The sequence below is a fragment of the Lipotes vexillifer genome, unplaced genomic scaffold (genome assembly GCF_000442215.2).
Source record: "Lipotes vexillifer unplaced genomic scaffold, Lipotes_vexillifer_v1.1 scaffold1242, whole genome shotgun sequence".
Classification (NCBI taxonomy): domain Eukaryota; kingdom Metazoa; phylum Chordata; class Mammalia; order Artiodactyla; family Lipotidae; genus Lipotes; species Lipotes vexillifer.
Window position 1 is genome coordinate 18,956 of NW_006793169.1, and position 16,820 is coordinate 35,775.

At 37.2% G+C, this 16,820-nt stretch overlaps 1 protein-coding gene across 1 annotated transcript in view; it reads right to left on the reverse strand.

The window, feature by feature from the left end:
• Nucleotides 1–295: 295 nt before the first annotated feature.
• The window catches only part of RNGTT (RNA guanylyltransferase and 5'-phosphatase), a gene marked incomplete at its 3' end in the record, with an annotated part of 34,240 nt that continues 17,715 nt past the window's right edge, over nucleotides 296–16,820 (reverse strand). Inside the window, exons 5-8 of the mRNA XM_007466263.1 lie at nucleotides 12,775–12,850; nucleotides 11,345–11,585; nucleotides 1,957–2,066; nucleotides 296–397 (exon numbers count right to left, since the gene is read on the reverse strand). Coding sequence (XP_007466325.1) covers nucleotides 296–397; nucleotides 1,957–2,066; nucleotides 11,345–11,585; nucleotides 12,775–12,850 — 529 coding nt within the window. The remainder of the gene's footprint in view (nucleotides 398–1,956; nucleotides 2,067–11,344; nucleotides 11,586–12,774; nucleotides 12,851–16,820) is intronic.

Here is a 16,820-nt window from a genome sequence, read left to right on the forward strand (position 1 = left end):
GCAGCAAACATACCAAAAAGCACAATATTATTAAGAAAAAATACTTCCAGATTTAAATGTGGTATAGATTCATGTCAAACTAACAAAACTCTGAAACCAAAAATTAAGCAGAATGAGAGTTAAAATTGTAGTAAACAGCTAAGAATACTAGCAAAACAAAAACTATATGATATATGAAACATGCTTATTTTGCTGCTCAAGTCACTCCCAGGAGTACAAACCTTCTCTAACAACAAAGCAATATTCTTCAAGCATTCGGGTTATTAGTGTAACTTTTTTAAGAAATCTAACTTACCGCGTACCATCTGCTTTCCAGCTTACTTTATATGGCTTCTGCTCCAAAAGTTTAATATTTTGCTTGTCCATGGAAATAGGCTGTGCTCCAGGGAATCCAGATCTTAAAAAAGAACACTGTATTACTATTACGGGTGGTGTCCATACAAAGCAATACATGTCTTAGACCAAGCTCACCTGAGTCACACATTTAGCACAATGTTTTCCCTATCATGAGATTAATGTCAACTGGAATAATATCAGCTTTCACAAAAATGCTACCAAAACGTTATCATTTTCTTGACATTTTAGAACTCAAGTTAACAGGATCATAACTGCCACTGCAAACTATGACTATCGGGCTAATTTTTAAATATTAATACACATGATCTAAACAGTAAAGCACATACTGTTTACAAGTCTTTGTATATCTACAAGTCTTTTACTTCAGGAAGAAGTTTAAATCTTGCCTTGACTATCTTACATTGCTCTAGACCCCATATTCCTCCATCATGACACTGCCAGCTTGGCATAACTTTGCAGGGTTGGCAAGTTTCTCCTCAAAAGATGCCCAGAAGTGACAAAACAGGAGAAATTCAGGTCGAGATTAAAGTACACTGGCAAGGGTTTAACAGAATACTAAAACTGATAGCACTTCATCATTTACATTTTTTAGTTAAAACTATTTCTAGTTTATTGATCTGCATGTATACCAGTCCAAAAGTTCTTTATATTAGGAATTTTTAACAATAATCCTATTTCATCATATTCCAGCTGTATTACAATTTTCTGCCACAGATAGCAATGATCAACAGAAATGACCAGAGACCAAGACCTGAGAGCAACAAGCAGTGAACTCTCTCTTGAGTCCTCTCCCATGAAATGTCTGATAAATATATTCAAGTCATGGTAAGGGGCAGAACATATTTAAAGCTGATTCTCCCAGGTTTCTGATGACAGAAAAACTGGAAAATGAGGCACATTCAAGTTTCACCTCTTCTCTCTTAATAAAATGATGAGGGCAACTAAAACATTAATCAGCAACAGTGGGACTTCCCTTGTGGCGCGGTGGTTAAGAATCTGCCTGCCAACGCAGTGGACACGGGTTCGAGCCCTGATCCCACATGCCGTGGAGCAACTAAGCCCGTGCACCACAGCTACTAAGCCTGCGCTCTAGAGCCCACAAGCCACAACTACTGAGCCTGCATGCCACAACTTCTGAAGCCTGTGCTCCGCAACAAGAGAAGCCACCGCAATGAGAAGCCCGCATACCACAACAAAGAGCCCCCACTCGCTGCAAGTAGAGAGAGCCTGCGCACAGCAACAAAGACCCAATGTAGCCAAAAAATAATAATAATATATTTTTTTAAATAATAATAAAAAAATCAGCAACAGTAGAATCAACCTCACAAAACAAATATCAGAAAGTGACAACAGTAATTTTCTATTCCATTAGGAAGACATGTGAGTCATCTAATTTTGACTCAAAAGTCTGGTTATTACACTGTTTATCTTGAGAAAAATCTGATAAACTCTTGCTTAACATGTTTTTAAGAACTCTGTGTAAACACAGAAACTTCAAGGAGCAAAGAGGCTATGACACTGTTTGCATTAATGTTAAGTATTGCAGAATTAGAATAAATTTTATTTAACACTTTAATTAACATTGAAAATGTTTATTACCCTTCCCAGCCACAGAATTGATGACACTTCTGTTGTACCTCTCCTAACTTTGGTTGAGTTGTTACTTGAGTTACACCTTTAACAGTTATGCCTTCCAAAAAAATAGCACCCTGAAAATAAAAGGAAAAGAAAAATACATTAGAGTTCAAATCCATTTACAAAGACCAGACTGAAAGACACATTTATTTTCAGAAATCTGAGCAAATATATGCAACAAATGGTCAACTACAGGAGGTTCTACAAACTCCCCTGGGATTGTACACTAGTTTTCCTTAATCCAGCATATGATTTTCAGTGTACATATACAGGCCAGTGTCTATATCATGTTGTCAAAGCATCCATGGGTACTACTCAGTAATCATAACAGCAATAATACCTTACCTACCATTTACTCAGAGCCAGGCAAAGTATCTGGCATTTTACAGTTTCTCTAATCCTTATAACAATTCTGAAAAGTACATGCATTATATTTATTTCACAAATGACTAAATGAGGCATAAAGATTTTATGTAATTTATTCAAGTGGTAAAAACAGAATTTGAACTCAGGTCTATACTATACCATTCACCAATGATTCTCCATTCACCAATGAGTCTCATTTGGGGAAGGGGGTGAGAAGTTGTGTCACTGATAGAGTTTGGATTTTGAGATAAAAACCTACAATATGTACCTTTGTAAACTAGAATAAGAGTATAACAGTAGACAAAGCAGCTAAGCTGCAGTCATTGGATGTATCAACATAAAAACTAAATACTACTCATCACTGAATTTTTAATCTAAATTCTTTAACTTGGAACTACATAAAATGTCTTATTGTATTTCACCCATTTCACAGGAAGTATATTTTTAGAATATCAGAGAGAAGTGAAGCAGATGGAGAACTTATATATCAAATAATAAAGAACACCCCTGGAAATTTTAAAGACTAAAAAAATAGTCTTGATTCATTTACAATTACTTTGAGACCCATAAGAGGGTTGGCATCAGTCTCAAGAAATATCTATGAAACAACCCTAGCTGTTAATGTAATTCGGGAATAAAAAATAGGGTCTGCAAGCTACAATGATCAACATTCTGGCAAAGATTTGGCAACCTGAACTAGTTGGGAAGGAAAAAAAAAAAAAAGAACACAATACTTAGTCCACATACATCCCTGTCAAATTTACAAGAGTCCTAAAGTCAATCCAGCAGACTATTTTTTGCCCCTAATTCTGAATCATATTTTACAGTTACCTAAAATGTCATCTACCTGTTTTCCTTAAAGAGAGGTTCCAGGAGCCAAAGGATCAAAGAATACCATTCCTCTCCTATTACACCATAACCTCTCTTTATCAGCCAATGAAATTCCTGTTTTAGAACCATTTCTACCATTAAATATAATAACTAAAGAAAGAAAATTTTCAAAGGAAAGCTTAACCAGGTGGATAAGTTTTTTTAACATATTTAGTAATTGAGATACTCATAACTTCAATATCCTGATAAAATTACATCTTGTATATACTAATTAAAAAAAGAAAGCATTATCTTTATTCTGAAGGTACTAATAGCACAGAATTTTTTTTAAGTTTTACCAATAACCTTCCCTGTAAACTCAACCTTTTTCATGAACACCCTGTACCCCACGTCTTAACTAGAAGCTAGCCCTGCACCAAGAAGACCACTCAATTTTCTCTTAAGTGAAAGCTACTCATTCTCCCACTGCCCAAGTCCCATGGTAGTAGTGTAAACAATTCTCTTATATCCTCACTGCTTTCCCGGCCTCTTTCAAAAGTTCCTCTTCCATTCAGACTCATTCAGCTACATCACTCAGCTAGATGTCAGGTAGAGCAAACATCCACTGTGGTTGGTTGCACAACGGCTCTCTTTGTGGATAGGATGCCTTCCCCACCCACAAGCCATGTTACATGACATGAAAGATAACATGCCACTCCAGCCAAAGTTGATGGGAGCATGAGTGAACCCCTAACTCTATCTGAACCTATCAGGTTCTCTCTTCTGGTAACCTGGAATTTGGACTCAGAAAGTCTCCGCATGTGGTGAAAATTATAACACATAAGCTTAGACATAGGACATTAAATATCCCTCGTAAACAAAGAATCAGAAGTCTCCCAGGTAAACAAGGAATCAGCTATATTCCTGCGCTTGAGCTGCACCCATTTACGTATAGTAAATTCCTCTTATTACTTAAGCTAGTTTGAGTTAGTTTCTGTTACTTGCAACCAGATAATCTAAATTAATAAAATGCTCTATCCTTCATATATTGACCTCTAGTCACTTCCGCACATTCATCAAAACCATCAATATTTCTCACCATGCTAACTTCTGGCATTATATTGGTAACATTAACATCCATTGAGACAATCTGACCCATCAAACAACCTAAGCTTCACAGTTCTGTAATTTCTTTTTTTTTTTTTTTTTGCGGTACGCAGGCCTCCCTCTGTTGTGGCCTCTCCCGTTGCGGAGCACAGGCTCCGGACGCGCAGGCTCAGCGGCCATGGCTCACGGGCCCAGCCGTTCCACGGCATGTGGGATCCTCCCGGACCGGGGCACCAACCCACGTCCCCTGCACTGGCCACCACTGCACCACCAGGGAAGCCCTGTAATTTCTTTTTTAATGATCCTCTCATCTGTGCTTAACTTGAACAGCCTGCTCCATGGCCATATCATCCTCATTCCAGACTGCTCCACCTTTTGATTCATCAACTCAACTTACATTGATGGGGTACCCACAACATTCTAAACCAATATGCTCCTCTGACCTCTTTCATTAAACAGCTTAACTCTTTTACTCTCACTAAGCTCACTTTTCAATTTCACCAAGACTAACAATCCTTCACTCCTCCCTTTCCAGTCTAACAGCTCCCCCATCCTGACCTTACTTCCTATTCAACCTAGATCCTATCACTGATTACTTCAATTACCCTTCACCTGATATCCTCCAGTACTCTTTACCCTCTGATCCTTCCATCACACCCATACTAAATATAGCCGACCTTGTATCAACCCACCATTAATCTCCACTTCCACACACAGGCATCTGAAATTTACTGAGGAAAAATCACAATCTCAGGGCTAAGGATGAGATTTCCCTCCTCTTGCTGAAGACCTATTTCTCTATCTGCTCTTGAACTTCATTCCCTTTAATCTCCTCAGAAATTGCTCTATCATTAATTCCTCTATCATTTCATTTATTTTCAACTTCATTGATTCCACTAGCTCCTTATCCTCAAGTAATAGATATGCTTGAGTTTATTCCATACTAAAAAGCCTTTTCTGAATATGTCTGCATCAAGCAATCACCCTTAGTTACCCTTTTTGCTCATAACCAAACTACCTGAATAGTCTGTACCAGTGTGCAGGTAAGAGTTAACATAGTAGGACTGCTTGCAAGGTTGGCCCCTGGACGGCATCTGGGAACATGACTCCCAGTGTTCTCAGTCAGCTGATAAGGCTGGTTCATCACGCCTAAACTATCTGTACAGACAACAGTTTACGCTGAACAAATGTTTTCCTTCTGGGATTCTGGAATATTGATACATGCTAGGCACAAGCTGCCTACATGACCAACCATGAATAAAAACCTTGGGCACTGAGACTCTAACGAGCTTCCCGAGACAGAAACATTACACATGCGCTGATGCATTTCCATTGCGGTGGTAAGAGTGAGCTCTGTACGACCCCTCATGGGAAGGAGAGAGCATAAGGAAGCCTGCACGTGGACTCTTCGAAACTCCACTTGTCTTTTTTACTTATGATCCAGCAGGATATCCTTAGTATACCGCTGCGTTAAATCTTAGCTGTGAATACAACTATATGCTGAATCCTAGAGAATCTCCAAAAGCAGAGGTGGTACTGAGGACCCCTAACACAACTGTCTCCTTTTTCTCACCTCCCATCAGCTACTTAAAATCACTAGTCTGACCTGGCCCTGCTGTACCACAGAAAAATTATCCTCAGATGGACACTTCATATCCTTACTGTATTCGTCCCCTCTATGACTTTTCATACTATTAAATCATCCATATAGATCACTATAAAACTCTAAACTATTTTTCATATTTCTTTGTCTTTTTGTGCTACATCCAGGAAGAATTTCTTAGCTAGATCTTCCAGCTTGATAATTTCCTCCACAGCTAACTTCAGTCTGCTCTCCAACCCACCTACTGACATTTTTCTTTATTATTATCATTTCTAAGGTCTCTAACTGGTTCTTCTTCATAATAGCTTGCCATTATTTTATGGATTAATATCCTCTCTTGTCTTCTAAAGAAATGTTCTGTTTGCTTTTTATAAACTATTCTCTTCGGTGCTAGCTAAAAAGAATGAGGTAGTTCTGTATGTACTAGGAAAAGAGAAAACTTCACTTCTTACCCTATATACTGCTAGATGTTCACATTTTTATTTTACAAAGAAAATTGATCTGTATGTCACTTGTGCACACTTTTAAAGAGACAGATAGGTAAGTAATTGCAGAGAAATTCTTTTAAGATAACAAAAATGCCAGTGGTAGGGTAAAAGTTGAAGGATTATTTGTTTTCAAATTTTCTTTAATGTCAGTATATTATTTTTATAAATAAAAACATATTTAATAATTTTAGTATTTACTAGTTATGATTTGAAAAGAGGAGAAGCCTACCAAAATGCATAAGGTTTCAGAATTTTCTTTTTTCATAACTCTACCTTTGGAAGTATAAGCTCAAATATTCTTGAAAATTACCATTGCATTGTCAGTCAGAAATCAAATCTAACTGCTTTCTCCAAAAACAAAGAAGGTAAGCATTCTGCTTTTGGCAATGGCAGACTAGTTTATTTAGACAAATTTTGCAGCCATGAGAAATGCCAGACAAAAATGTTAAAAGCACCTGTTTTAAGATATCAGAGAACTAGAAAGGCAGTAAGGACCTGCAGGGCCAAGAACTCAGAAGGAAGGGAAGCCCTGAGAGATGAGACAGATATGTGGCATAGCTTTTCTTCTCTAGGATTTTCCTCTAAAGGTACTGTTTCCAAAATGGTAGCTGAGAGGCTACAAAACTGAACAGAACTTTCAGCATTTATCACAAGAACGGGAAAACAAACATTGGAGTACCAGGTCACCAAGGAGAGGGGTCCTGCTTAATGCTTCAGGATTTCAGTTAGAATTCCCAAGGGACCACACTCCAAAATTGGGGTGAATCAAAAACAGACCAGCCCCCCAAAACTAAAGCCTAGCTTCTAAACAGTTCAATTCTTGACTGAGTTAAGATGTTCTATTCCTAATCCTGTGTAGGAGCAAAGGTAAATCTTCTCTGAAGGAAGAAAACAGCATGCAGAACCTCAAATTACTTCCACAATTTTTCATACATAATGTCTAGTAAGCAGAAATACCAAGGTATTTTAAAAAAAAAAAAAACCTACAGTTGACTAGAAATCAAATGAATACAAGAAGAAAAACTAAAAAAAAGGATCCAGAGGGTATCCACATACTAGAGTTATCTGACATAGGCTTTAAAATAGGCTTAATAGGGAGTCCCTGGCAGTCCGGTGGTTAGGACTTGGCGTTTTCACTGCCATGGCCCAGGTTCAATCTCTGGTCAGAGAACTAAGATCCCACAAGCCAAATGGCCAAAAGATTTAAAAATAAAACAAAATAAAATAAAATAGCCTTAATAAATTCAAAAACCTAAATGACAAGATGCAGAATTCCAGCAGAGAACTGAAAGTTACTTTAATACTCAAAATGAAATTCCAGAAGTGAAAGTAAAATAACTGAAATTAAGTACTCAGTGGATGAATTTAACAGCAGCTTAGACAAAGCTACAGAGAGAATTAATACACTGGAAGATAGGTCAGAAAAAAAATAACCAGACTGAAAAAATGAAACAAAAAAGTGGAGAATATAGAAAAGAACATATGAGACATTTTAAAAAATAATAATATTTAAAAGGTCTATTGAGTAGAAGGAGAAAGGAGAAAGAATGAATCTAAAACAATATTTGAAGAGATAATGGTCAAGAATTGTCTAAAACTGATTTAAAAATCCAATCATAGGGCTTCCCTGGTGGCGCAGTGGTTGAGAGTCCGCCTGCCGATGCAGGGGATACGGGTTCGTGCTCCGGTCTGGGAAGATCCCACATGCCGTGGAGCGGCTGGGGCCGTGAGCCATGGCCGCTGAGCCTGCTCGTCCGGAGCCTGTGCTCCACAATGGGAGAGGCCACAACAGTGAGAGGCCCACATACCGCAAAAAAAAAAAAAAAAAATCCAATCATAGATTCAAGAATCACTGTAAGTAGGAAGCAGGAAAAATACAAAGAAAACCACAGGTAGAAACATCATAGTAAAACTGTTGAAAATCAAAACCAAAAAGAAATTCTCTTCAAAAAAGTAACTTCTCAACAGAAATGAATTATGGGATAATATCTTCAACATACCAACCCAGAATTCTAGAATCTGGATTTTGAAGAACAACTGTTCTTAAAATCATGGGGTATATAAAGACATTTTCACACAAATGCTGAAAGAATGTGTCACAGCAGATCCACATTAAAGAAAATACTGAAGAGAGTGCTTCAGTTAGAAGGAAAACTATGCAAATGGAACCACAAAAATCCACAAAGAAAGGAAGAGCACCAGAAAGGATAAATATGTGGGTATAGCTAATGAATATTAACCATATGATGATGATGATGATGATGATGATGATGTCTTATGGGATTTAAAGTATAGAGAGAATTAAAATACACAATACTAAAAGGGCAGTAAGAGATGAATGGACTCAAAAGTTCTTGGATTCTTGCATTATCTAAAAAGTGGCAAAAGTACTAACATTTGCCAGACTTCAACAGTCAAAGATGCATACTGAAATATTGGGTAACCACTAAAAATACAGTTAAGGAATGTATAACAAGCATGGGTTGGGGTGACAGAAGGATAAAAATAATTAAGCATAAAGAAGGCAAGAGTACTTCCCTGGTGGTGCAGTGGTTAAGAATCTGCCTGCCAATGCAGGGGACATGGGTTCAATCCCTGGTCCAGGAAGATCCCACATGCCGCCGAGCAACTAAGCCTGTGAGCCGCAACTACTGAGCCTGCGCTCTAGAGCCCGCGAGCCACAACTACTGAAGCTCGTGCGCCTAGAGCCCGTGTTCCGCAACAAGAGAAGCCACCACAATAAGAGGCCTACGCACAGCAATGAAGACCCAATGACGAAGACCCAATGCAGCCAAAAATTAATTAATTTATTTATTTTTAAAGGCAAGAAAAGAAAATAAAAAGGACCATACCACAAGTGGGATAAACAAAATCAAACAAAAAAACAAATAGTGAGATAGTAAGTTTAAATTATATAAGTAAAATAAATGTACATAGACTAAATATTCCAATAAGGCAAAAACTGATGACTAGGTAAACAAAACCCAGCAACATGATGATTATAAGAGTCATACCTTAAATAAAGGATTAATAAAGGCTGAAAGTAAAAAGATAGATACAAGGTCTTCCATACAAACACTATCCAAAAGAACACCTGTACTACCATATAAATATCAGATATTTTACAATGCTAAAAGTTAAGACATTGCAAAGATAAAATAATCTTTTATACATATTTGTATAAACCAAATATCACCTCAAAATATATAAAGCAGGGGCTTCCCTGGTGGCGCAGTGGTTGAGAGTCCGCCTACCAATGCAAGGGACACGGGTTCGTGCCCCGGTCCGGGAAGATTGCACATGCCACGGAGCGGCTGGGCCCGTGAGCCATGGCCGCTGAGCCTGCGCGTCCAGAGCCTGTGCTCCGCAACGGGAGAGGCCAATAATCAAGGACTTAGGACATATATGGACTCAGGTAGATTGAAAGCGGGCCATACAAAAAAAAAAAAAAAAAAAAAAAGGAGATTATATATATATATATATATATATATAAGGCAAGATCTGACAGAACTACAAGGAGAAATAGGTAAATCCACAATCACAGTGGGGAATTTTTAAACACTCCTCTTAGTAACTGACAAAACAAACCAGGAGAAACTAGGTTTGGGATTTTATTTTATATGTCATTTATTCCCCTAAAGAAACATGCTCTTCTTAGCTAGTTTCCTCTTAATGATGCTGGAGCTCATTTGCAATTATAGGGATTTAATGGTGCTTAAGTTTATAAAATAAATTTCATTTTTAAGACAGTTTCTGATGCCAAAGAAAAATAAATGCCGCAAACTTGACCCTATTTTGTAAAAATAGTAACTGTTTGTTTTAAACTCTTTTACACATTCAAATACTAGATCATAATTCAAAAACACATTAAGCATATGCTCATGATTAATGTTATTATTAAAAAATACAGTTGAATTCCCTCACAGAAGTGATAAGAGGGTAATAATCTTCTATATGTCATATTATGCTATTAGACTTTCTTTAGAATGTGATTCTTATTTTTCTAGGTATGTGAGTCAGTAATTTCAGATACCTAAGTCCAGAAAATGAGTTAGAGTAAAAAACTAGTCCAGAAAATGAGTTAGAGTAAAAAACTAAGTTATTTTTGAAATTATTTCTATGTTTCAAAACAACTTACACTTTCAGTAGCCGCTGCGTCTTGAAGTTTGAAATGTGTAAATACATATTAAAACAATGTTTTTCAAACAAGAGACTTTTTTTAAGCCCTAAATAACTGTATTTTATTATTTACATAAAACAAGGCATTTTCTTCCTTGCCTGTCAATCAATGCCTACTAATAAATGAGTTGTGGGATTTACTGCTCAACCGTGATATCCCACACACCTTAATTATTACCTTTATGAACAATTAATTTCCGCCACACTTTCCCTGACTTTACCCTTTGGCCTACACCATCTACTTGTGTATGTACAAGTACAACCAGCAATCTCTTCTCAACATCTCTCCTGTCCTCCCGAGAAAAGAAGGTAATGCCTAATGTTTTTTCTTAGGCCTTTTATTTCTAGAAGATTAACAAGAGTTGGCTATAGAAGAAATAAGAATCTTCTGAGTTCAGCTTTAGAGAAAAATATGAAAACACCACCCATGGAAAGGAGCAGAATTTATATGCAAAGTTATTTTAATTATGGGACAATTTTGTAAAGCATCAGTAAAAATTTTCACTCCATATTTAGTTGGAATCTCACAATAGTTTGCAAAGAAACAATAAATTCTCAATCTAACATCTAAGAGTCCTTTGGTTTACCTAAGAAACAAAAACAGGATGAATTTATATAACTGAAACTTTTCTTGTAGAAAAGGCAAAGATCCATGGTTATCAAGAGTCTTTGGAAATAACCAGAATGAAATAATCTAACAAATCTAGCTAAACAAACATAGTTAACATTCCATTTGCATAAGTCTCAATGAAGCTGTAGAAGAAAAGGTAAAGACTATAATAGTATTTTTAAACATTACCAGTTTTAAACGTTCTTTTCTCCTTTTGCCAAAGGAGGCACTCGACCCAGGTTCTGATTCCTTTTTTCCATCCTCGTCCTCATCTTCCTCTTCATCATCCTCAAAACACCAATCTGGCAATAGAGGTGGGGGTGGTGCTTCCTCTATATCACCATAGCGACGAAAAAGTTCTTTCAAATAATCACCCTTATAAATTCCTGGTGGTCTGGCTTGAGCAAAAGTAGCAACTGCTGCTTCAATACTATGGAAAATAAACACCATGCAATTTCCTCACTACTCTCCATTTATGCAGATTTATCAAAATTCACTTGTTACATTTAAGGCTATTACACAAAGCATAATAGAGGTTTTCTAAAATGGACAAATCACAGTCCCCACGCTCAAGGCATTCAATCTATTAAGAGACAAATTCATTCTGAAAGATTTTTAACATAAGTACGTGGGAATTTCCAAAACTCTAGCGGTAAACCACAATGAGTGTATAGACGAGACTGGGTCCAGCCTGTAAGGAATTTAAGTAAACCCTTGAAGTTTGAGGTCTGACTCTCAGGGAGAACATCAAAGAAATGTGAATAGCAATATGAAAAGAGAGTAAAAGCGTGCTGGTTCTTCAGGAACTTTCAACACACCCAGGCATTAAGAGTACAGGTCATCAGAGAGAGGCTAAGCATAGGCTGAGTCTGACACAGGAGTCTGTATCGTGTAGCATTACTGTGTAGAGCATCTGAAAGGCCAGAAAGGCAGAGCTAGAAGTGCATGCAGTAGAGAACCCCCAAGGATGAATGAACAGGAAAATATACAATCACATGTGTACTTCAGCTGATTATATTCAGAGAAGGATCTACTGCGTGAAAGGCTTTGTAAACAAAAGTAAAGACCTTCAAAGTAAATGAGGAAATTCAGTTAGTAATATCCCATTCTCTAATCTCTCAGAACCTAAAAAGACACTTTACAAATAACAGCTGCTCATAAAGACATGCTTATTGGTTTAAACAGAATAACTCTGTCCCCCAAAATACCTTTTCTGAATAGCATTTAAGTTTTTCCTAGTACTCAATAGGTATTTTTAAAAGGTACTATTAAAAATGAAAAGAAAAACAATAGTAACCTCCAAGGTGAAAACGTACACAAAATATTGGGAGAACTTGTCTCTGATAACTCTATAAGATGTGAAAAAAAATCTGGAAAAGAAAATGCATAGTATACGGGATCCATAAGCACTCAAAAAGTGCTACTTAGTAGAAAATACGAGGTAATGAATGGTGTTCGAAAGATTAACCAAATCTAAAATGAGAACCACTTGAATCAATCATATTACTCATGACTTCACCAAAAACCTGGCAATATAAAATGCTATAACTGAAAAATCAATAAAAAATTTTTATCAATTACTAAATATGTCTTCTTCCATTATAACAAGAAACAAATACCTCCAATCCATTTTCTCCACCAAGAAGGCACATATGAGGAAACCAGTACGATTGAAACCATGGGTACAATGAACACCTAAAAAATAAAACAATTTTGATTTAATAAATCACTTCAGAGCCTACATTTTACTTTAAAAACCCAACCTGCAATCAAAACATTTCAATCATTTTATAAAATAACTACATTTTTAAAGCTTGGCCTTCTTTTATAACTATTAAACCTGTCAGCTTAAATTGCTTAGAAAATAACTTATAGCACTAGCTATAAGTTTAAATATAACATATACTGATTTATTAGTTACAACTGTTTCTAAGGTCTAAAGTTTTATCTTAAAACTAAAAGATTCCAAGCATTTTAAATAAGGAGGTATTTCATCAAACACACAACTCTAAAGAACACAGGCGCACGCACACGCACGCACGCACACATGCACGCGAGACACGTCACTAGATATGGAAAATAACAAACTGATGGATACACAGTACAATAAAAATAAAGTTCTCTAGAAACCAACTGACTGTATCTTTACATTAGCTTGTAATCTTCCAAAATGAACTTTTAGAAGAAAAACCTGCTGAGAAAAAGACATTTATTTTTGTTAAGCTTTTTTTCAGGACATATTCAAGATCAGTGTGGTCCTGCCTCTATATTCTGAAAAGCTGCAAATGAGTTTCATAAATTCTAAAACTGACTGCATTTTCAAGTCATTTTAACTACTTTGAAAAGTAATAAAAACAGCTTGGTATACATTATTAAATGATCACACTGTAGAGAACCCACTTCAATGGCAGCTCAACGTAGAGAAAGAAAGCAAGAAAACTAGTAAGGAAGCCATCCCAGTAATTTATGGAAGAAACATTTAAGGTAGAATGTGCAATCTGAGGGGTGAATAACTGTCAACACTGAGAGTTTGGTTTCTGACTTAGGTGACTATTTGGGCAATGGCCCCCCTTACCAGGTAAGGAAGTGCAGGAGTTTACATCAGTCTTTCGGGCAAGGCAATGAGTACAGCTGGACATGCTGAGTTTAAGGTTCTTATGAGACTTACAAATATTTGGAAATAAGGGTAAAGAGCTTCACAGAGAGATCTAGCTGGAGTTGTGGATACAAGAATAATCAGCATATAGTCACTACAGAAGCAGTCTGTGGTGTGGGCAAAATCACTGAGAATGGGTAAGCATCAACAGAACAAGAGAAGATAATTAAGGATGGAATCTGAGGAAAACTAACCTTTCAAGAATAAGTTGGCAGATGGAAGGGCATAAAAAACGACTAAGAATGAACAATCATGGGGTCAAGAAAACAAAGAGAGCATGAACATTGTGTCATGTTCACCAGGAAAAGAGGAAGTTCCAAGACAGGAGTGTTCAACTGTTTAAATGTCACAAAATGATTAGAACTGAAAGTCACTATTTGTTTAAGACTGCAGAGGGAGGACTCCAGATCGCAGTGATGTGAATGAAAGTAAATGGATTCAAGTATCAATATTTCGGAAAGTTGACTGGGAAGGAGAAGGGGAATATAAAACAGAAAGGTGTGGGGGTTTTTTGGAAGGAGGGGTAATATTTTAATATAAGAGGCTTGGGTATATTTACAGGCTGAAAAGGACCTGGTTAAATCACAGAGACTGAAATAGAGAACAATGATATAACTGAAATGAAGTTTCTGAAAAGAGATAAAAAATAAAGAGATCAGACTTGAACAGAAAAAGTTACCCCTTAGAAATAATTGCTATAATCATGAAACTCTATAAGTTCATCATCTCCAGTGCTTTGTTAAGAAAACGTGCCTCAAAAGTTACACAAAGATGTCAGCTGTAAATAGACTTTTTTATTCAACATAAATCTTAACCCAACATGTAAATTTCCTTTCTATTTTATATTTGAGACCAATTTAAGCAACAAATACTCTAAAAATGTTTCTCATCTACACCACTACTATTTTTGCATCTAATTTTTACTCTAGCAAGATTAACTAAATATTTTTATGAATAGGAAATGTAAGAATAATTGCCAATTAAGTGATTAAGTCATGCGATGATATGCAATTTAAGAAAGTACCAGTGCTCATTATTCAACATAGTTTTGGAAGTTTTAGCCACAACAATCAGAGAAGTAAAAGAAATAAAAGGAATCCAAATTGGAAAAGAAGAAGTAAAGCTCTCACTGTTTGCAGATGACATGATACTGTAATACACAGAGAAACCTAAAGATGCTACCAAAAAACTACTAGAGCTAATCAATGAATTTGGTAAAGTAGAAGGATACAAAATTAATGCACAGAAATCACTTGCATTCCTATACACTAACAATGAAAAATCTGAAAGAGAAATTAAGGAAACACTCCCATTAACCACTGCAATAAAAAGAATAAAATACCTCGGAATAAACCTACCTAAGGAGACAAAAGACCTGTATGCAGAAAACTAAGACTGATGAAAGGAATTAAAGAGGATACAAAGAAATGGAGAGAGATACCATGTTTTTGGATTGGAAGAATCAACACTGTGAAAATGACTATACAACCCAAAGCAATCTACAGATTCAATGCAATCCCTCTCAAACTACCAATGGCATTTTTCACAGAACTAGAACAAAAAATTTCACAATTTGTATGGAAACACAAAAGACCCTGAATAGCCAAAGCAATCTTGAGAAAGTAAAACAGAGCTGGAGGAATCAGGCTGCCTGACTTCAGACTATACTACAAAGCTACAGTAATCAAGACAGTATGGTACTGGCACAAAAACAGAAATATAGATCAACGGATCAGGATAGAAAACCCAAGGATAAACCCATGCCCATATGGTCACCTGAGCTTTGATAAAGGAGGGAAGAATATACAATGGGCCACAACTACTGAGCCCGCAAGCCACAACTACTGAAGCCCACACATCTAAAGCCCATGTTCCACAACAAGAGAAGCCACCGCAATGAGAAGCCCACGCACCACAACGAAGAGTTGCCCCTGCTCTCCGCAATTAGAGAAAGCCCATGCACAGCAACAAAGACCCAATGCAGCCAAAAATAAATCAACTAATTTAAAAAAAGAACTTATTATGTGCCAAGTTATTATAAACATTTTTATTTAATCAAGAGAAATGTTTTTTACCAAAATACACGTGTGCTACTCATGAAAATATATGTTCACAAATCTGGCCCATGTATTTATAATTAGAAACACCTAAAGTAATTAGAGGCATTAGTTAAGCTACACATCTATTATATGTAGTCCACCATTTACCAAGAAATCAGCCATTTCTCTTTTAACACTAAACAGACTTTTTTATTTCTCCAGTCCACAAAATTCTTATCCTCAAGCTATTTCTGTACATGCAAACAAATGCACTATAGCTCCATAATCTCTTATTTGTAATTATAATTTCAAAAAAGCTCTAAAAAAGACTGATAGGGTACTATCAAAAGGATACAGAGGGCTTCCCTGGTGGCACAGTGGTTGAGAGTCCGCCTGCCGATGCAGGGGACACGGGTTCGCGCCCCGGCCCGGGAAGATCCCACATGCCGCAGAGCGCCTGGGCCTGTGAGCCATGGCCGCTGAGCCTGAGCTCCGGAGCCTGTGCTCCGCAACGGGAGAGGCCACAACAGTGAGGCCCGCGTACCCGCAAAAAAAAAAAAAAGGATACAGAAATCAACTTGAAGGGGCTCCCATTAGCCTAGGATGGAGCAATGTGGGCATAAGAATAAATATTGACTGCAACTGATTTAAATACATCAACTATATAAAACTTCATGAGTTCATACAGATACTCCAAGAAAAGAAAGTAATCAGTCACCACTGGAGATTGGTAAGATACCAATTCATTATTCTGGAAATTAAGAAATAAGAGAATCAGGGGCTTCCCTGGTGGCGCAGTGGTTGAGAGTCCGCCTGCCGATGCAGGGGACGCGGGTTCGTGCCCCGGTCCGGGAGGATCCCACATGCCGCGGAACGGCTGGGCCCGTGAGCCATAGCCGCTGAGCCCGTGCGTCCGGAGCCTGTGCTCCGCGACGGGAGAGGCCACAACAGTGAGAGGCCCGCGGACCGC